Genomic DNA, 21,812 nt, shown 5'->3' on the forward strand with positions numbered 1-21,812 from the left:
TTTTAACTGATTTGATTAAATTTAGGCTGGAGACAGACCATTTTTGCCCAGAGTTAAAAGCATTTTTAAAGTGGGAGGGCTGCTTACATTCATCCTACTTTTATTTCTGGTAGTGAAGCTATCCATTTCTCATCCATCCATCCATCCATCCATCCATCCATCCATCCATCCACCCAGCCAGCCACCCAGCCAGCCAGCCAGCCAGCCAGCCAGCCAGCCAGCCAGATTCTATCCTTAAAACAAAATTGTGCATGACTTTCTCTGTGATACTGAAGAATACATAAAGTTCTTTATGAGCGTAGCCTTCATTTGCAACCCCACTGATCTGTATGGGTCTGTGCTGAATCTAGTTGATGAAGTTATACTTGATTAATCTTTTGGACTAGCCCTAATAACTGCTTGCAGCCCCGTTTACAATGCTAGAATTAATTGACAAAACATCTCCATCCATACCAAAAGCATGGGGACACTATTGCTTCGACCTGAAGCTTTCATTTCTTCCTACTGCGGCCACCTTCCTCTCCTTGCGCCTCTAGATTAGGGGTGGGTAGAGATGTGCAAATCAGCAAAACCCAAGCTCACAGAAGTCCTCCAAATTCCATCTTGAAGATCATTCCAACTCAACTATGTATCAGATTGCAAACTTTGGGTTTTTTTTTCTTGTTGCATGGAAGTCTATGTGTATTTTTCCAAATGTGAACATCAATGGTGCACATCTTTGCAATGCACACATTCTTCTCCCATTGATTAAAGCATATTTGTGCACATTTTTCAAAACGACGCATTTTTCGAGTGTATGCCTGATGTCAGACGCATTTTGGTTGGTCCGCAATTCACACGGCAAGCTCGGAAATATATGGACCTCAACCAGAAATATGTAATCACATAGCTTGGAAATAAATAATCACAAATATATGGACCTCAACTGGAAATATATAATCACATAGCTTGGAAATAAATAATCACAAATATATGGACCTCAACTGGAAATATATAATCACATAGCTCGGAAATATATAATCACATTGCAAGCTCGGAAATATATGGACCTCAACCGCAGACTGCGTCTGAGTTCGTCCAAGAAGGTGCAAATTGGGTAAAACCGTGATCAAAAACAGATTGAAACACATTTCTCAAACATCCCTAGGAGTGGGCAAGCCTCAGGCTTTCAGGTTTTAGTTTGGTTGTTTTTTACTAGAACTCTACTGCAGCTCAATGCAAAAGACATCCACTTCAAATTAAAGAATTCTGAGCCCAAGGATTTGTTTGAGAGTGGAATACCAAAATTAGATGGAGCTCACAGCCTTTCCACACACAAAAATCTGCTCCTAGTCACCCAAAGCTTTCTTCATTTCAGCAGAATAATTTACGACAGGAGGGGTCATTTTGTTGCTGTGATCGTTAAAGAACTGGGAATCGGAATTTCCTGCCAATTAACTGCAGAGCACCCAGAGACCTACCTATGGACCTAGCTGGATCTTCCTTCTGCACACCTCCTGAGCTAGAGAACTAGGCGTATGTAGGGTGCAGGCCCAGGACTAGCTGAAACTGACCGGGCCTGCCTGGGATACATTGGAATGACCACCATTTCTTGTAGGTTTAGATCTAGCAGCACATCACTTCGGGGTCTGCAACCTTTTTGGGTCAGTGGGCACATTTGGAATTTTGAGTGTGTATGGTGTGTGCTCTCACAAAATGGCTGCCGTGGGGGAGGGGCTTATCCATTCACAAAATGGCTGCCATGGTAGGCATGGCCGGTCATAAAATAGCCATTTCCCAGAAGGGAAACTGGCGATCCTAAAAGAAAAGTCACTTGTTGTCCGAGAGCCTAAATACAAGACAGAGCTGGCGTCTGAGCTCCAAAATGCAAAAGCACTCTTTCGAACCCAAAGAGAGATGGCCCTGGAGGGCAGCACTTTGCTTTGCAGGCCAGCCTTGCAGTTTAAAAAAAATAATTTTAAAAATCTTAGGAAATAGAATTAAAATCAGAACTGGCAGGGAGCCTGGTGGGGACCAAGAGAGGTGTCTGTGGGCACATTTGAGGCCCATGGACAGCGCATTGGAGATCCCAGGGCTAAACTGTGTATTTATAGTGGCCCAAAAAATTAATCATCTTGAGAAAACTAGAAATTCAACATGAGAAATCCAATTTATGGGTAAAGCAGCACCCAGAGAGAAAGACAATTGCTGGTTAAGCACAGCAAAGTATTGACTAAATTTTGACTGCTTCCGTAATTGCCTGCAACAAATAATTTTTCGTTCTGCTCCCTCCATGAGACCGCCCCCCCACTAGTCAACCTAATCAATGTTAAATTTGAAAGAGGTCTGGCTCCACCCACATTTGGGCCTTGCTCCACCCGCTGCTGCAATGCGGACCCTAACAGGAATTGACCTGCAGTTTGGACCTCGGTGGGAAAAAGTTTCCTCACTTCTGAATGAATTAATGACAGGATAGGATTAAATCCCAAGCACCCAGCCATAAAGCTCACTGGGTGCCTTTAAGATAGCCATGATTTCTCAGCCTAACCCACCTCACAGGGCTGTCATGAGGATAAAATGGAAGAGGTGACCTATGCATGCCATCTTGAGCTACTTGGGTGGGGAAAGACAAGATGCATGTGTAATAAACAGACAGAAAAACACACTGCATAAATTTGTACTCTTGATGCCCTGGGGTTGAGCTCCACGTGAACATGTTATCTTCTCCCCTGAAAGAGGTTTGGAAGTAAAGGCCTTCTCTGGCCGTGCTCAGAGGCACCCATTATTTCAAAGCAGAGCCTATGGGCTTAAATCCCAGGTCCAGATTAAGCCCTGCCTCCCTCCCCTCCAATTCCAACACCACACCTTTCCTGCTCACCTTAATATAATTGGCGTTGATGTAATCGGAACCCGGAACGCTCTCATCCACATCTCGGAGAGTCACTCGTGTCGTGTCAACTACGAGATGAAGAACAAGATGTGAGGAGCCCCACAGCACATGCACCCCACCCCCAGACACTGTCTCCACCTAGATTAGAGGGTCACTGAAGAAATCAGATTTATTGATTGCATTTATATCCCATCGTCCCTCCAAGGAGTTCATCGTGCCCATCCTCACTTCATTTATTGAATTCTATTTATATCGTGCCCTTCATAAAAAATAAATAAATCTCAGGACAGGTATCAATATTAAAACAATAAAATATAATAAAACACTAAACTACAACACATACAATCAAACCAATTAGCAGAGAGAAACAAATACGCAACACAGATCCTGGTGTATTGACTCCATTGACTTACACCACGCAACAACTATCTTTTTGGTGCCAGGCTAACATTTCTGTTCTCCTGGGCTTTAAGTAGTTTGGTATTTTTAGAGTGCAATCCTATGCATGTTTAGACAGGAAAAAGTCCTTCAACTCCTAAGTACTACAATGCCCAGCATTCCTCAGGAGCTATAGGTCTCCCCCCGCCATCTAAACATGCATAGGACTGCACCCTTAGGGTAAAATCCAACAAAAGTCCTATGTGGCAAGTTAGTCATGACGAACTTAAGTACTATTCATTTCAATGGGTCTAATTCAAGTAGGACTTATGTTGGATTTTAGCCTCAGTGTTGAAGATCAACGATGTTAATCCCTGCAGTGTGGATTTTAACTCTTGCTTCGGATGGTGGCTTTCGTTTTTGCATCCTTACATTTTACTTTATGCCGCGCCAGTATGTCTATGAGTTTTATATGGCATTATCGTTTTTATTGACATCACACAGTATTTTATTGTGTTGTTATGATGTTTGAAATTGTGCCGTACACCACCTAGATAAATTTTAGGAGGCATTTAATACATTAAGGGCGGGATCCTATGCATGTTTAGACAAGAAAAAGTCCTTCAACTTCCATAAGAACGTCAGAAGAGCCCTGCTGGATCAGACCAAGGGTCCATCCAGTCCAGCATTCTGTTCACACAGTGGCCGGCCAGCTGCCACCAGGAAACCCACAAGCAGGGCATGAGCGCAGCAGCACCCTCCCGCCCATATTCCCCAGCAACAGATGTAATGCCGTGCTGGCTGGGGAACGCTAGGACTTGCAGGTCATTTGCAGGCTGGGGAACTCTGGGAGTTGTAAGACATTTTTCTCTCTAAGCACGCAAAGGGTCGTGCTCTGAATAAATACATGTCTCCATTACTTACAGGGAAGGATGTTCTTGTAGCGGTTCTTTGCTTTGCTCTCGAGACGCTGCCCCTCCTTCCTGGGGTAGAGGAATTTACACTCCTGTTGCTGTAACATCTGTGGGGCATTCAATCATTATCATTACAATGCTTGGCATTCACTCAGTGTTTTAAGGGGTCAGTCCTATGCATGTTCAGACAGAAAAAAGGCCTACCATTCCCAGCATTCCCCAGCCAGCCCCTGCTGGCTGGGGAATGCTGGGAGTTGTAGCACTTTTTTCTCTCTGAACATGCATAGGACTGCACCCTAAAGCAGCCTGAATCATTCGACATTACAAACCCACCCTGCAAGGTAGGTCAATATCCCCAAATCGTAGATCACCACCACACAGATTCGATGTCATAGAAGAGAATTTTATGTATTTATTTTTTAAAAATTATACACCACTTCTCAGAATAAACCCTCCCAAGGTAGCACACAACAAAACTTAAAGACAGCAACAACGTAACATTTAAAACCACAGCCTTTATGGCCGACAATGGAGATTTTAACTGGGGACTTTGCGGCACATTGCCCAAACCCTTTGCCACTATATTATTACTACTACTACTACTTCTATTATTACTATTATTATTATTATTTATTATTATTATTAGTATTATTATTATTAGGCTCAATACCAAAACTAATAAGCCATGTCATAGATACTCCCACCCGCACTCCCCCTCAGAGAGCTCTGGCTATTGGGTGGTATAGAAACATAATAAATAAATAAATATGTACATTGTGAGGGGTGGATGAGGCAAACCCCCCAACCTATAATCTGAGGCAATTACAATATTTAGGAGAGTTTCCCCTAGATATCTCCCCTAACTCTAAAGTTTTGTTTTCTGGAAAATTCATCGTCATTAACGAATCAGTTCTGGCACTCTTGGCCCATGATGGCTTCCCCCCACCGCCCCATCCCAGGAACACTGGGAATTGTAGTTCTTCCTGCAAGGGTGCTGAAGAAAATCCGCCATCTTGCATAGCTCACTGCTAGCCTGGAGAAGGATCCATTGAACTCTGTTATGCGTGGTGAGGAGAGAAACCAGACAAAGCTACATCCAAAATGAACGACAAAGGATTCTCTCTCTCTCTCTCTCATACATACACACACACACACACACACACACACACCCCTACATCTATATCATTCACATGGGTTTGACCTGTTCTGGGCAGCACAGTGGTCCCTGAATATTCACGTTCAGTCTAAGTACTGTATACAGAACTGGTTACAATTTTGAGCAGAACCCTGGGCAAAGTCAGTGGTACAGTCAGATAGTTTTTGGGCCAAAGGCTCCCATGCTCTCCTGCTTCTCTTAGGTTGGTAATGTGTACTAATTCACTGACTTCAAAATTTGATACCCCAGGCCTGCTGCGTTTGGGGACCCTCCTGCGCTTTCTACTGAGTGGGCCCCAGACGTCTGCCCCAAATTCTGCCGCAAAGGCATCACTGCCTTCTGATGGACCCCCTTCTCCTCCATCGGTGGGCCCTGCTTGGTTTAGCCAGCAACAACGGGCATCAGTAGCGCCCCCAGCAGCACCAGGTGGCTGGCGCTAGCTGCCATCTTAATTTCCCACAATGCACCAGATAAACATTAGGTAAAAGCATTCTGGGAAATTAATATGATGGCTAGACCATGTTTGAAGGGGGCACGGCACGTGTCAGCGGTGGGCTGTGGCAGCGGTGAAGGAAGCTGGGTGCTGACCCCGATCATGTAAATAAAGGACGCCGTAGCTCGAAACCGTTCCTGTACCTCAAACTCCTCCCAGAATCCTTGCTTGGCCTTCTCACTGTGGTCCGCCATTTTGTTCAGCTCCTTCACTCGGTTCTCGATGTTGGCTGCGATGATTCGGGTGGCGTTGAAGGGCTACAGGAGAGAGAAAGAGGGCTGAACAGATGACAACCCCACACCACGAAGGGCCAAGAAGAGAGAGGATGGGAGATGAAGGGGATGACTGCAGAAGACACCACACATTTGAAGCAGCATCTCCCAACACAGAACACAGCCCTGCTTCTCTGGATTCCGATCTTATTTTATTTATTTAACATTCTTTTTAGGCCACCTTTATGGTCAGAGCCCTCTCAAGGTGATCTTATGTGGACTGTTGCTGCCACATTACCTGTTTCAGGTGTACAACTGCCCCGGATTTCTCCACCATGGGGTTTTTCTTATAGTGCTCCACCAAGTCCGTGAGGGTGTCAAAACGCTCGCCGCCCCCAACGTCGTATTTCCCATCCAGCTGCGTGGGGAAAAGGCAGAGTTATAATTGCATGACCACCAAAAAGGAGCTCTAACTTCTTGAGAACCAGTGTGGTCTAGTTGCAGGGAAAGAGAGATCGATCTGGACTGCAGAGAGGCCCATTCAAATCCTTGCTCAGTGGATGGCCTTGGGTCTCACCTCTGGCTAACTTGAAAGGCGGTGTGGTGTAGTGGTTAGAGTTTTAGACTAGGGCTGTGGAGATGCAAGTTCAAATCTCCACTCAGCCATGAAGCTTCACCGAGTGATCCACTTCAAAGGGTTGTTGAGAGGATAAAATGTTGAGAGAGGAGAAGGAAAGTAAAACCACTGTTACGCCATGAATATATTAATGGATTAAGAATATAAATTAACTTGTAGAACTATTATACTGCTATATTATCATTAAACTATTAATTATTATTAAATTATTATTAGGTGATAGAATTAAGCGTACATTTATACAGCTACATTGCAATGTTCAAAACAATCTACATACATGTAATCTGTACAGCAACCCTGCAAGGTAGATCAGTGGTGTATTATCCCCATTTCACAGATGGGGAACTGAGGCCGAGAGAGAAGGGTCTGCCTGCCAGGTTCACAGCAGAGATAAGGTTCAAAGTACGGAGAATCCCGTTTATAACTTTGTCTTTTGATCACTATGCTGTACCAGCTTTTCTGAAGGGGGGGTGAATAAGATAACCACCCATGCATGTGACTCTGAGATCTCGACATTGCAATTCACTAAGACACAACTTTGGGCAGTGATTGGCAGAGGCTGCTCTGATGTCACAGAAAAGCAGCAGAGGAGGAAAGTTCTCTGTTGGATAATCAGGTTCTCTATCACACTTGGACTGGGGAGACCTGAGTTCAGATCCTTACATTCACATTTCTCTAAGATTATATGGCACAATGGATGGGAGTGCCTCTGAGCATGTATAAAGCTTAGGTCCAAGCCTCTTGTTGATCACATGGAGGGTTTGTTTCCATACGATGCAGTAGCTACACTTTCCTCACACACTGGTGGTGGGGTGTGGGGGAGGAAGCAAATTCTCCATCCTTCCATGTTAGAATAGTGGTTTCTGGTAGCATTCAGCCCTAGAAAAGCTTCTTTTCCTTTCTTTTTTAAATGAAACATTTCTTCCTTTCAACCGAGCAACCTCGATTGCAACGGAACATACGTGCGGTCCAAGACGTTCAGAACGCCCTTTCGCAAGCCTTCCCTGCGTAGTGTAGCCGGCCATCTTCTGTAGGTCCGATATAGTCTATGTATTGGTCTGTATTCGTACGGTTCTACAAACTGCACACCGCTTTGAAAACTTTCCATGTAAGCGGGTTATCGATACTCACAAATAAATAAGCAAACACTTTGAGCAACTTGAACCAAGCACGATTAACAAATCAAGAAGTTGTGTCTTGGCTCAACAGAGGCAGCCACATTTGGGGGGCTCTTAAAATAGAACTTTAAGAGTTGGGAGGGATCTCTGGAGATCATCCAATCCAACCCCCTGCTAAATTCAGGAATCTTGCCTCTACAGCCACCTTCCAGCCTCCGCTTAAATACTTCCGGCCAAGGAGAGTCCATCACCTCCTGCTGCAGTCTCGCTTTATTAATCTCCTCCAGCAAAATGTACCCAGCTCTTTCAACCTTTCCTCGTCGGACTTGGTTTCTCTCACCCTTCTGGTCACCCTCCTCTGAACACACACCAGTATGTCTAGCACTGCTGTCCATATATCAGTTTCCCCCAACCTGGTGTCCTCCAGATGCTTTGGACTCGAACTCCCATCAGCCCTATGTGGCATGGCTATTGGTCAGGAATGCTGGGAGTTGTAGTTAGGGATGTGCAAATCAGCAAAACTAGAGCTCCTCTAGTCCTCAATGTTTTCCAACTTCCTCGAGGTTTTCCAACTTTCCCTCAACCCTAGTCCTCAAGGTTTTCCAATATCCACCTCGAAATTTGTTCAAAGTGTGCAATCTGACACAGACATGAGTCGGGGGCTGTGTGTATTGTCAAGCGCATTACCCCAAAAGGATGCATCAGTGGTGCACATTTTTTGAAATGTGCACATTTTCTCCCATGGGTTAAAGTGTATTTGTGTGCATTGTTGAAAGCTACACATTTTTCGAATACCATGTATGGACTTCAAACCGCAGGTTACATTTGGGTCCAAGAGGTGCTAATTGGGTAAATTCTGCTCAAAAATGAACAGAAACAAATTTCTCACCCAGCCCTACTTGTAGTCCAAACCATCTCAAGGGACACCAGTTTCAGGAATGTTACCATACATGAACCTGAGTGATTTATTTATTTGAAGTATTTTTATCCCACTCATCAGCCAAAAAAGGCTCCCGGAGCGACATACATGCAATCAGTAAAACAAGACAGTCCCCCACCAGTGGGTTTATTATCTAAGAAGACATGACACACAAGGAAAAAGGGATGGGGAGGGAAGAGGAAAAAATCATTTTTCAGCAGGGCTCTCATCTCCCTCTGCAGAGCTTGCTGGAATGGATTAGAAGTCTGTAATACTGATAGGTTTCCTGGGAAAACCAACGGCTTCTGTCATGCCTTACCTGGTAGCGGATCATGATGTGGGTCACCCGGGGTTTCCGGTCCCCGGTGTCGGCTTTGTCCTCATTCGTCAGCACCGACAAGACGAAGTCACCTGGTTTGCTTTGGCTGCTACGGACCAAAAAGCTTCCTGGCTTGCCCTTCTCCGTTAGGAGCTTTTCGGCCTCTTTGCCTGTCAGGTGGCCATGGTACCATCTAGGAAGAGAGAGTTTGGTGTGGCGTAGTGCAGGGAAGCCCACCTGGGGGATACAGCCAGCCTGAGGGGGACAAATACGGCCCACCTGGGGGGGGATAAATATGGCCCGCTGGGGGTGGGAACAAATATGGCCCGCCTGGGGAGGGACAAATGCAGCCTGCCTGAGTTCCCCAAATGACCACACACACATAGAAAAGCCCTATAAATTGATGCTACATAATTATATAGTACCTCTGGTACGTTCAAAGTTCATTACATACATTATCTTTAACCCAAGGGATGGCAGAAGATAGATCAGGCTTGATGGACAGATCTCTGGGTGATTTGCAGTAGGATTGGCAAGGGTTTCTGACTCCCAGTCGTTTAACAACAGCAAATAAAATTGAAATGTGTTTTTTTAAAAATCTCTGCCATGGCTGGTTTAGCACATTTGGAAGTCACCAGCTCAAATTACCCAGTGAGACCATCATGTCCAGAATCTGGAGTTAGCTAATTGCACTGCTGCATGTGACGCCAACCCCGTTCACAGCTCACTAGGCTTCCCGCTTGCCCCGTTCGGGGATCCCCAGAGTTCCCTCATTTCAAAACTCCTTTTCCGAGTCTGTCCTCCAGGTGGCGCCTCCGGTCTACCGTGAGGAGCGACTCGCTTCCACTGAAGCGCCAACCCGCGTCGCCCCCGGAGGGCCTTTCTGCTCTGCAGCCCTTTGCGATTCCCCTCGTGACATCACCAGCCCGAGTTCCATAGAAACCTCGGAAGCAGGTCGGGGAACCAGAGTTAAGCAAGCAGCAGGAACTCGAGACTCAGTGCGGAATGAATATGGACTGGCAAGCAGACCGAGGGCCCAGGGCCGGCGCCACCATACAGGGCCGGCCCAAGACGTTTGGCTGCCTGAGACAGAAGAGCAAGCGGTGTCATTCTTGCCAAGCCAAGGGGTTTAGTACCCGAGTCTGGCCAGGTTATTTTGGCGACTGAGGCAGAAATTCCCATACGCGCCTCAATTTGCTGCCTTTTCATGTCACTCAAATCTGCTGCCTGAGCGTCCCTCGCTCTGCCTAATGGTAGGGCTGGCCCTGCCACCATATGATAAGGCATTGTCAGGCAACTGCCAGGGCCATATAAGGCCCACTGCTGACAGCATTAATTTGTTCCCCTCTATTGCTCAATGCCCAGCTGGCCACCATTTTAAATTCCTCATAATGCTCCAGAGTGACATTATCACAGGGGCATTGTGGGAAAGAAAGATGGCAGTTGCTTGGTGCCAATGGGAGAAATACCACAGCTGGCATCCCCGGGCACAGGAGGGAGGCTATCAGAGAGCACAATGCCAGAAGCCCCCTCAAGTCTTCAACCAACACCACTACGGCTTTTAAGAGATTTTTATTACCCATTTCTCTACAGAGTAGTGGTAGCAACTACAATTCTTAGCCATAGTACAGCACTGTGGACATTGAAAGCATTTTACAGCATTTTACAGCACTGCTGTGCCATTCTCACAACAACCCTGTAAGGTAGGCCAGAATGATCTTCAAGACATTTGTGACATGGAAAAGTCCAGAGCAGGCATGCAAAGCAAAGGGTATTGAAGGTCAGCTTTCCCCAAACTGGGGTCTTCCAGATGTCTTAGATTACAACTCCCATAACCCCCCATGCTGGTGGGGGATTATGGGAATTGTAGTCCAAAACATCGGGAAGGCCCTAGGTTGGGAAAGGCTGACCTAGGGTTTAATCTGGAACGGGCACTCTCCCACTCACCTCTCCGAGGTGGGATCCTGGCAATTTAGAGGAAATTTCAGCTCAATAACGTTGCTGTTCCTCTCCCGCAGGAGGCCTTGCTGTTCTGTGTAATACTGGATGAGCTCTGCCAACGTGGCAAATTTCTCCCCTCCATACAGGTCGTAGTAGTCCCCGGTGTTCTGGATTTTGATGTGGGTGACTTCATCGTTCCTTCTGGAGCCAAAAAGAAAAAAATGGTGGGGCACGGGGCAGAGAAAGGAGGGAGAAGAGAAACGTGTAATGCTGGGTAGACAGACCATAATATCCACACCTTGTCTATCAAAAAGCCCAGGCCCCAATCCAGGTGAGGCGTGGAAGGGAGGATATAAGTTTGGGTGAACATCACCAACAACAGAAGGGGGCGTGTTCCGTGGCTTCCTTCCCTCCCTCTGCAGAGGGACACACAGAGACGGGGACAAAATGACTCGAAGAAGCTATGACTGCATGAATAAAAATACATGAGAGGGCCCTTTGGGGAGAGTGGGGTGCTTTGCACCCAATGTCTCCCCCATTTCTCAGCAAGAATATTTTACCCTAGCTTGTAAACACTGAACCAAAGTTGCAGCTCTAACTTGTCAAGCGCCAGACCCAACTGACAAAGCCACAGCCGAACCCCTTAACAATCCTGTTGTCTTTTAGATGTTGCCAAGCAAAGGACCACCTTTGCAGGACAGCATCCTTGAAGCAACACAAGCCCTTACTAATGGTGAGCTACCCCATTCCCCCCTTTTAATAACACCATAGTTTGACTATGTTCAGGGCATCGTCTGAAAGCACAGGAGGCCGCCACCTTGCTGACGCTAAGCAGGTCTGGGTCTGATGAGTGCTTGGCGGGGAGACCACTTGGGAGACATATGTGACCACCTTGAGTTCCATGATGGAAGGATGGTGGGATATAAATGTAATAACGATGGTGGTGGTGGTGGTTGCTTTTCTTGGTCATGATGAAAAATAAGAATCTATGCAGACTTACCACCAGCCACTGGAAATTTTATTCAGACTCCTTTGGCTTTAAAGGGTTTCGCAAATAGTGCCCCCACACTTCCAAAACATACCCTGGAAGTCAGAATCCGTGTGGTGCAGTGGATAGAACTGAGGAGTTCTACATGGCAAAGTGGGGAGATGAATGCAGCTCACAGGATGACTTTGACCCAGTATGTCCATCTGGTCTATCTGTCTGTCTGTCTGTCTGTCTGTCTCTCTTTCTGCCCAACCTACCTCTCAGGGTTGTTGTGATGATAAAGTGTGTGTGTGTGGAGGAGAACGACCTACACCTCCCTGAGCTCCTTGGAGTAAGGGTAGGAGAGGGGGAAAAAGTAAGGCATAGAATATCTTTACAGCCATGAAGGCCAGAAACTTGTGGACGTTTTAAAATAATAAAGTGACGATTGAGGGGAACTGGCTTCCAAATATGTACAGCCCTGCTTGAAGCAATTGTCCATCTGGGCTGGGTTCGTACATTCAGAGCTATTGAATCTACTGGTTTATCAGCATTAAAAAAAAAACTAGATTAGGACAGAGGGAGAGATGTCTCTCCCCTCATCCAACTCATCCATCAAGCGTCTGGAGTCTGGGTGAGCTCAGCAGGCAGCCGGCCTCTAAGTGCCTTTAAAATGCAATTAGCCTCTGTCCCAGGAAAGCTAGCCGGGATGGAGGAGGAGGCCAAAGGGAGCCAGGGCTGATCTTAGCTCCACTAATACCCAAATGGCAATAACCCTCTGAGTGCTGGAAAGAAGGGGGAACTGGTTTGCACCTCCATTAGCCGCAGCACTTCGTCTTCTAAGAAATTAAAATCTTAAATCAAAGGCTTACTAAAACTGCACACATGTATCGGGGCACAAACATACGACACGTAGTTTGGATGCGCAGTGCAATTTTAACAGTTTTGGTGAGCGGCAATTCAGTACATTAAACTCGTTATGGGATATAGATTACTGGAAGAGCCAATCATTTTATCGCTGAACTACCTGGACAGATATGCGGAGAAAAAGGATGTCGACGTTGCAACAAACCTGCTAACTGCAGCAAGAATGTCTGTTATTGCTGGACTAGAAAAAAAGAATATTGCTCCTGGGAGCTGCAGGGCGGGGGTGGGGGAACAACCTAACGAATTTTTGTCCATTTTTTTAAAAAGAATTTTGGGCATAACCATGACGGTAAAATCAACATATACATTTCATACCAAACAAGAGACTCTCCTTTGACACAAAACATACTCATCTCCAGTTCGACCCTGCCGATGTATTCTTTTAGCTGTGATGGTTTCATAATTTTGGTATTTTGTTCTATTATGCTGTTAGCTACGTTGGGTAATTATTATTATTACTTTTCTTCTTTTTTTACAAACAATGTAAAAGTGGCGTAAAAAAATGATAAATAAAGACTTATTTATTACATTTATATCCCGCCTTTTTCCCTCCAAGGAGCCCAAGGCGGTGTATATAATCCTCCTCCTCTCCATTTTACCCTCACAACAACAACCCTGTGAGGTAGGCTGGGCTGAGAGTCTATGCCTGGCCCAAAGTCACCCAGTGAGCTTCCATGTTCCAATAAGAAATGTTTGTTTCTTATTGGAACAATCCGTGTCAGGACACTATCTGTCAATATTGATTATTTTCTTCATTATATGTTTTCAAAATACTGTTTATGGACTGGATCACCTACACCTTCCGCATCCCTGCTTCCTATAATGAGGAGATGGGCAATACTCTTCCCTCCCCCTCCATTTTTCCTTTTGTGTCATGTCTTCTTTAGATTGTAAGCCTACGGGGAGGGACTGCCTCGTTTAACTGATTATATGGGAGCAGCTCTGGGAGCTTTTTTGGCTTAGGAGTAGCATAAAAATACTGCAAATACACAGCTAAATAAATGTGGTCCCTGTTAAGCCCAGATACTTTCCCCACTCCCCCTTCTGAGCTGCAGAAATTCACAGCAGCTGCAAAAAAAAAAAAAAAGGCAGTTTCACTACAGAGGGGGGAAAAACGGATAAATGTAGCTTGAAAATGAGCTAAATTTGTCAATTTTAGTCCAGCGGAGGCTGGGGGCTCTGATGTCAGTGGGGTGGTGAATCTGCTCTGGGTTTCAGCCAGAACCCTAAAGGAGCCATCCAAGATGCTGAACCTATTTTGGGGACACAGCCTCACTGTTTCTCTCCCTCACCTCTTTATCTCGCTGCCCCCCACCCCCGTGCACACACACCTCCTTTGATTAGCCAGGCCCCTACAGAGCCATTACGTGTCTAGCCACATCCTCCATGGCAGCCATTTTGTGGTGGTGCCCACAGCAGTTTCTCAAATTCCCAAATGAACCCATGGGTCTAAAAAGGGTGGGGACCCCTGAGCTAACAGGTCTTAAGTGCCCATATCAAGACGTCACCTAAATGCTTTGCATCGCACCAGGGAACAACAGCTTGTCGCTGAGAAAATCCATCCCCTGCCCCCCACTGGCCTGCTACTGTGATGCCTGCAGCTAAGCTCAGAGGGAACAGGGGCATGTGAAAGGGGTGGCACATGAGGTCAGCGTCCCGGCTGATTAAAAAATGTGCTGATGCCACCTCCCTGTGAGCCCTGCCTCCGCTACACCACGACGGCGGCACCATGAAAATTCTTCTCCGGCAATCACTAAAGCAGGGAGGGGTGGTGAAGAGAGAAGCACAGCCCCAAAGCTAAATAACACACCACGGCCTTGCCCTACCAACATCCTAAATGTGCTACAAAGCGGCCCTGGCACCCCTCTTGATTCGTTTTCTGCCAAAAAATGGCTTCTGCAAAAGGGACACCTGCGGGTGCACCACACCGGCGGCCGTGAAGCGGGGGCGGCAGGCCCCCTTCTAGCCAGCGGCTGGATTAAATCATTACAGAAAAATGGCTGTTGCTGCAAATCTAGCTTTGCTGGGAGAAGAGCCTCCCTCAGCCTCAGTCCCGTCTTGGCACGGTTTTTTAAAACAACACCGAAAAACACCCCAACGCCCACTCTGTCCAAAGCACACAGCTGTAACCGCTCATTACACTCAAAGCCACAAAACGTTCTCATTGCCCGGTGACCTGTGACGAGGTTCTGCTCTGAAGAGGAAGGAAAAACACACGCGCACGTTCCGATTTCCCGAAGTTTGACACACGAACAAGGCTCAGACCTGTACGTTTAGACACACAGGGCAGACACGGAACCCCTAGCAGGGGCTCAAGATAGTGCGGTGTAGTGGTTAGAGTAGCGGATCAGGACTTGAAAGATGGGTTCAAATTGTCTACAGTGTTGAACCTCAGGCCTGGGAGGTCAAATCCCAACTGCCTGAGCTCCCACATGGCCACGCCCTCTCCCCTGCCCCACCCCCTTCCCCCTGGCCAATCATTTGGTATTTTCTTGGCTTCTGTGTAATTATTTTTTTTATTTTATTACATTTATATCCCGCCTTTTTTTCCTCTTGCAAAGAATCCAAGGCAGCTTACATGGTCGTCGTCCTCTCCATTTTTTTAATCCTCACAACAACCCTGTGAGGTAGGTTAGGCTGAGAGTCTGTGACTGGCCCAAAGTCACCCAGTGAATTTCACAGCCGAGTGGGGACTAGAGCCAGGATCTCCTAAGTCCCAGTCCAACACCCTAACCACTACACCACACTGGCTCCCATTCTCTCCCCCGCCATTTTAAAAGGCAGTAAGAGCTTTAAGCGAAAAGCACGGGTGTTTGGGGCATTTTGGCCCTGCCCTTTTTGCCTTAAGCCCTGCCTTCCACTGGAATGTGGCCCCCAGGAGCTTCTCCAAAATTGAATCTGATAATCAGGCTGAAAGAGGTTCAACAGCCCTGACCTATACTAACTGGAAGGTGCTTCTGGGGTCTTTCCCATCCCCTGCGCCTTTTAGCTGGGGAAGGCGGGAATCGAACCTGGGACCGTCGTCATGCAAAGTAGGTGATCTACCAGTGGGCTACAAGCCTTCCCTTTAGACGTAGGAAGCTCCCTTATAAAGGGTTAGACCACCAGCCCATCTAGCTTAAAGTTGTCTCCAGGGTTTCAGACAGGATTCTTTCCTAGACCTGCTTGGAGATGCTGGGGACTGAACCAGGGACCCTCTGCATGCAAAGCAGGGGCTCCGCCACTGAGCTACGGCCCTTCCGAGTGTCAGGTCACATTAACATCTTTCATTCAGATGGTGCCCAGGTGGAGATCTGGGCCACTGCATCTCTGTAACATCTACTTTTGGGCTTGGGCCAAGTCCATTAGTTTTTCGCTGGCAAAAGCCATCTTACCTGGGGAATAGAGCCATTATGTGGCTCATGCAGGGATATAAACACATCCCATAATCACAGGGCGCATGTGTATGTTAATATAGTGTTTAGGACATCTATGTCCTGCCTTTTTCCCCCATCATGGAACTCAAGTCTCCCATTCGGGCATGGATCAGACACAGACCCGCTTAGTTCCATCAAAGTGAACCCTTAGCATCCCAAGAATCTCAGCTTTCTATTTTAAAAATGCCAAGTTTCTAGCCCTTAAGGCTGCGATGACAGGCTTGATGATATGTAGGCAGCTCCTGGCCAAATTTCATTGGCCAGAGAGGGAGCAGAGTTCAAATTTCAGAAGACAGCAGGGATATGCCATGTACAGGGATGTCTGTCACTGGGAAATCCGATTCTGTTTTGGCTCGACGGAGTTCCTCCACATGTACGACTTGCTTTGCATCTGCGAGCCGAGCTGTGGGCTGTTCCTTGAACTCTGTGAATTTGGGGGGCATTTTTGTTGGAAGGTTCTCAAATTTGTGCAAATTCATGAGAAAGTTGCATAAATTGTGGCTGAATTTGTGCAATTTACCCAAATGCAGCCTTAATTTGCATAATTTGTGAAATTAGTTCATACTGTGCATGATTCGGCCATGATGTGTGTGGGTGCGGCCATACTGTGTGCGAATTCAGCCACAGCTTCTGCAAATTCGGCTGTAATTTGCACAAATTGCTCAGAAATGTGCACAGAAATCTCCCACCTCCCCAAAAAAGGAAAGTACAAAAGTCACGAGTTGTCCCAACTGGCTACAGATCTATTCAGGTGCTGCAGCAGGAACTGAAACAAAGTCCTGGGGGCCAAGCCTAGGAAAACCCATCAAATTCCAGCCCCAAACTGATTTCTCTGACATCCCTAGCTGTATATCGCTTCTTTTTTCCCCTCCCCAAGAATATATTCTGCAACAAAAATCAGAAACATGGCATTATCTAAAAGAAACACTGCATAATTTAAATGGGTGTCCGGTGTTAGATTGCCTGGATGCATTTGAGAGAGAGAGAGAGAGAGAGTGCACTTTTATATTGCAGATCACACTGTTCTGTTCTATCAAGTCATATCAATCACAGCATGCCAGTGGACAAGACAGCATTTTTACTTAGTTCATTACATTTATACCTTACCCTTCCTCTATGGAACAGAGGAGGGGTGGGAACGCTCAAGTCCTGGGGCCAAATCCAGCCCTCTATGATTCTCCAGGTGGCCATGCTCCCTTCCCCAGGCCACCCTCTTTCTCCCAACCACCAATTGTGTGGTTGTTTTCCCAGTTTTTCTGCAACTTCTTTTCCGCCACTCTAAGAGGTCGAAATGCCTCTCCTAAGGCTTAATTCCTGGCAGCAAGAACTTTAAACTAAAATGTACTGGTATTTTTTTGTATATCTGGCCCCTCCCCCTTTGCAGATGGCCCTGCCCCTTTGCCTTTGGTTACACCCTCCACTGGAATGCTGCCCCCGAAAGCTTGTCCAAAATGGAATCCAGCCCTCAGGCTGAAAGAGGTTGCCCTACCCCTGACATAGAGTCTATGGGTACACAGACCTTCCCCTCCTCACAACATCCCTGTGAGGTTGGTGAGGCACCACCCAGCGAGCTAAAATAGCTGAATCCATGTCTTTGTTCACAGCAGCAGGAAACCAGATGGAGAGACACTCCTCGCCATTTGGGAAGAGGCTCAAAAGCTTCCTTCATTCCCTCCAGATCCCTCCCCAAGCCAACGTTACAAAGCTTCAGTTCAAGAAAGATTTCTCTCCCCTCGACCCCGCCTTTCCTTGCAAGCCAAAGGCCCTCTGGCACTTTACAAACAGGGGACGAAAATGAAAAATGGACAATCAATCTATTTAGCCAGGCCTTTCCCAAGTTTCACAACAGCATAAAAGGTTCCATCCCCACCCCCATCTGAATTGTGGAAAACAATCCAGTCAAAACAGCCTCACCCAAATGGCTGTGCAGCAAGCAAATCTTGCAATTTTTTCTGTGGCCGTTTAAAAATCAGACAAGGCTCCTCAGAACAGAACTTGCAATGCATTATTGGATATACATTTGTACACATGATCTGTGGTGCACACCCACAGAAACCTTGGACGAGGTGGCATGCATTCAACCGTTCTGCCAAGCAGAAAAACTGCAGGGGGATGTGGAATTGGGGGTAGAAAGTCCAGAGTCTTTGCTATCTTGGCTTTTTCTGATTTTTATGTTTGAAACTAATCCAGGTTTCTAGTCCTCATGGCTTCAGAGATAGGCAAAACATATAGGCAAGGTTGCCAAAGGCAGAAGGGGAGGGCCTTAGGATTTCTAGAATGTGATTGGATGGTGGTGAGAGGACACACGTTTTTACTGTGTCAGGCAGCTCCTTGCTCCTTAAGATCCTGATCTTAAAAGTACCCCTACTAGGCTCCTGATCCAGATTAGGGCCCCTGCACCTACTCTAGAGTAAAAAAGAAAAGACAAAAATGAAAATGCAGCTGTTAGATACAGATTTAAAGTAAAGTCTGTTTAGCCTTCAGAATTATGAATCAGCTGCAACATCTGAACCACCTTCAAGGGCTGCCCCATGCAGAGCAGAGGCCACTCCAAAAACAGGAGGTGACTGAAGCATGGTGGAGCTCTGATCCAGCAGGGCACTTCTAATGTTCTTTTACAGGGAGGATTGTTTGCAGCAACTGAGCAGGCACAGACACACAGCCTTGCAAGACTTTTTCCCTTGCTTCCTCCTCGTGCCCCCACCCCCAGCAATCCAGGTTACAGCCACAGCCGGCAGCAAATAAGATCCGTTCTCATATAAACGGGCCCCATTTACTGCGTTAAGTGCCGTCCTTGTCGTTGAGAGGGTTTCGAGCTCTCCTCCGTGGCAGTAGCATTCTCCACCGGCTGGCCCGAGGCCCAAATGCCTCTTAGGGAAATGCACAAGAGCGCCAATTCCTGTTCTTTAAATTATTTACAGAGATCCAGCTGCAGCTGTAAATGCCTGCCCTTATTCCCTCTCCCCCCACCCCCACACCAAGCAGGAAGCCTAAACATTTGGAGGTTTCGGAAGCTCAAAAGGAACTTCAGCTCCAAGAGCATAAATGGTATAAACAGATCAGAGAGGATAGCCCTGTAAGCTGGACGTGCCCCACAGAGCAGGGCTGTGGAACCTCTTTCCTCCAGAGGGCCAAATTCCATGTCAGAGAAGCTGGGGGCGGGTGCATCCCAGTGGTGGGAGGAGCCAAAGCAAAAGGGGAGGGGCCCAGAATGCAAAACATACCAGCATCATAGAATAGTAGGGTTGGAAGGGGCCCACAAGGCCATCGAGTCCAACCCCCCGCTCAATGCAGGAATCCAAGTCAGAGCATCCCCGGCAGATGGCTGTCCAGCCTCGTCTTGATTGCCTCCAGTGTGGGAGAGCCCACCGCCTCCCTAGCTAATGGGGTCCATTGTCGTATTGCTCTAAAGCATCATTTAGCTTAAAGCTCTTCGTGCCAGGAACTGAGCCTTACAAGAGGCATTTCAAGCTTTTTAGAATGGGGGGGGGGGAACCTGCAGAAAACCTAGGAAAACACCAAACGATTGGTGTTTGGGGGAAAGGGGGTGAGGCTGTCTGGTGAACCCCAAAGGGCTAGACCAGGAACAACAGAAGGCAGGATTTGGCCTACAGTTCTGAGGTATTACACCCCTGCCATAGAGGGCAGCCAACGTGTGGTTGTAAAATGCAGGGGGCCTCTGAACTCAAACAGAGTGTCTCCCCTCCCACGTCACCTAAGCAAAACAGTTTGGTTTTGCAAGATAGCTCTTGCATAAGGTTTTTGGATGCTGTCTGTAGTGGGTGGTGTGAGCAGAGATTTGGCAGCGTGAGCGCTATGTAGTGAATAAATTGTTATTTTATTTTAAAGTTTTCCCTTTCCACAAAGATTGGCCCTTCAAGGCAGTTTACAATTGATTTTTTTTTTTAAAGAAACAATATTAACAGACTCGTTAAAACCAGCTTCAAAGCCAATACAACTAGAATCCAAAATGTGGGGGGAGAGGGAAGAAGTAGCCAGAGACTACTAAAAACAATAACAAGTAGGTATATTTTTGTCCTCAATGGCTCAAGGGAACAGGGCAGTTTGAGTCTGGTTGCTGAAAAGGGCAACAGTGTAGTCGCCAGGTGAAATCAGCCCAGAATAGTATTTAACAATTGAGGTGCCACCATAGGAAAGGCCTGGAGGTGTAACACAGCTAATGCTATGTTTAACTGTATGTTTTGGCAATGCCCAATAGTTGCCTCTTTTGGGGAGGAGGTTATTATATGGGTAAACCTTGTATTGGAACACTCCTTAATATTTACTGATGTAGATGCTCTTTTAAATTATCTACCTGCTTCCTGGAAGTTAACGCATGGTCAGCCCAAATGGATTCACTGCACCCTTTTGACAGCTAAGAAACTGATACTACAACACTGGAAAGATAAACCCTCACCTCCTATAATGCAATATAGATTGAGGACCTACCTGTCAGGAATGAATCTGAGCATGTGATGTCTGGCAGCTCAGATTCAGAAGGGAAACAACAAGAACAGGGGGAGGCACCCTCCCTAGTGAGCTCAGATATGGCAAGGCTTTCTTCCCAAGACCTTGACACACGGATGGTTCAGCCTGAATGGCCCCCCCTTTCCTCCACCATGAGAACCCAAGGTTTGGAAGAGGAGAAGAAAGGAGAGCGAGGGGTGTGACTGGAGGGATGCTAGGGTCCGCAGAGCAAAGCGGGAAAAGTCAGAGGCAGGGTCCAGACGCTCTACCAGGTTGGCCACTCATGAAAGCCAACGTAGGAGGGAGCCACCCTAAGGGAGGGGCATCCCTGCCAAGCAAGTCTGGCATTGACGTTCATGCCCAGACTGCTGGCAACTTCTCTCACTTCCACCACGTATCCTCTACTGATATTCGTAGATGTGTGGATTAGCAGTTTCATTGAAGTCTGAGAGTTTCCTAGAGTCTGCATTTGTAAAGAGGCTAGTCATTAACTCATAAAGTAGCGAGCCTGGAGCCTTCTTCCTGGAGTGTGTCGACTGCAAAGGGAGAGGATGTAGGAACGTGACACTACCAACACCTTCAACATTTGAATAGGTGGTATATAGACGCCACCTTCAAATAGATACTTATTTGGATATTTGGTCTGCATTTGTAGAAGTTCATGTATAATTCTTAGAAAGTCGTATTTTCATTCATTTCATTTCATTCATTCATTCATTCATGTATGTAAATAAATATTAAATATATTTAGAGATAAATGTTTCTGTAAAATGGGTCTTATCAGAGTATGTCCCACTCAGAAACAAAACACATCTCTTCTTTTTAAGGAGATAGCACAACATCCTCAATAGCGTCATCTTTAAATCCTGCGGACAGTTCATACCTGACTGACAAAGTGAAGTCTCCTGGGTTGCTCTTACTGGGCCGGGCCAAAAAGCTCCCATGGACGCCTCTGGTTAACAGCAGTTTCTCCGCCTCGATTCCATTGATGTTGGGGTGAAACCACCTTTGGGGGTGCCAGGGGAGAGAGAACAAAAAACAGAAAAACACACAGAGTTAATAAGCTTGCTAGAACTTGG

General features: G+C 46.6%; 1 protein-coding gene across 5 annotated transcripts in view; it reads right to left on the bottom strand.

Moving 5' to 3' along the window:
• Positions 1 to 21,812, bottom strand: part of LOC146335234 (tyrosine-protein phosphatase non-receptor type 11-like) — a 70,440-nt gene that overhangs the window by 15,540 nt on the left and 33,088 nt on the right. For all 5 annotated transcript variants that reach the window (XM_084821908.1, XM_084821906.1, XM_084821910.1 and 2 more), the window contains 7 exons: positions 21,617 to 21,739; positions 10,963 to 11,157; positions 9,016 to 9,208; positions 6,321 to 6,440; positions 5,954 to 6,067; positions 4,172 to 4,268; positions 2,858 to 2,937 (listed from right to left, as the gene is read on the bottom strand). In XM_084821908.1, the coding sequence (XP_084678034.1) occupies positions 2,858 to 2,937; positions 4,172 to 4,268; positions 5,954 to 6,067; positions 6,321 to 6,440; positions 9,016 to 9,208; positions 10,963 to 11,157; positions 21,617 to 21,739 (922 nt within the window). The remainder of the gene's footprint in view (positions 1 to 2,857; positions 2,938 to 4,171; positions 4,269 to 5,953; positions 6,068 to 6,320; positions 6,441 to 9,015; positions 9,209 to 10,962; positions 11,158 to 21,616; positions 21,740 to 21,812) is intronic.

This window comes from Heloderma suspectum, chromosome 15 (genome assembly GCF_057233095.1).
Source record: "Heloderma suspectum isolate Gila_16-S chromosome 15, 16-S_ref, whole genome shotgun sequence".
Taxonomy (NCBI): Eukaryota; Metazoa; Chordata; class Lepidosauria; order Squamata; family Helodermatidae; genus Heloderma; species Heloderma suspectum.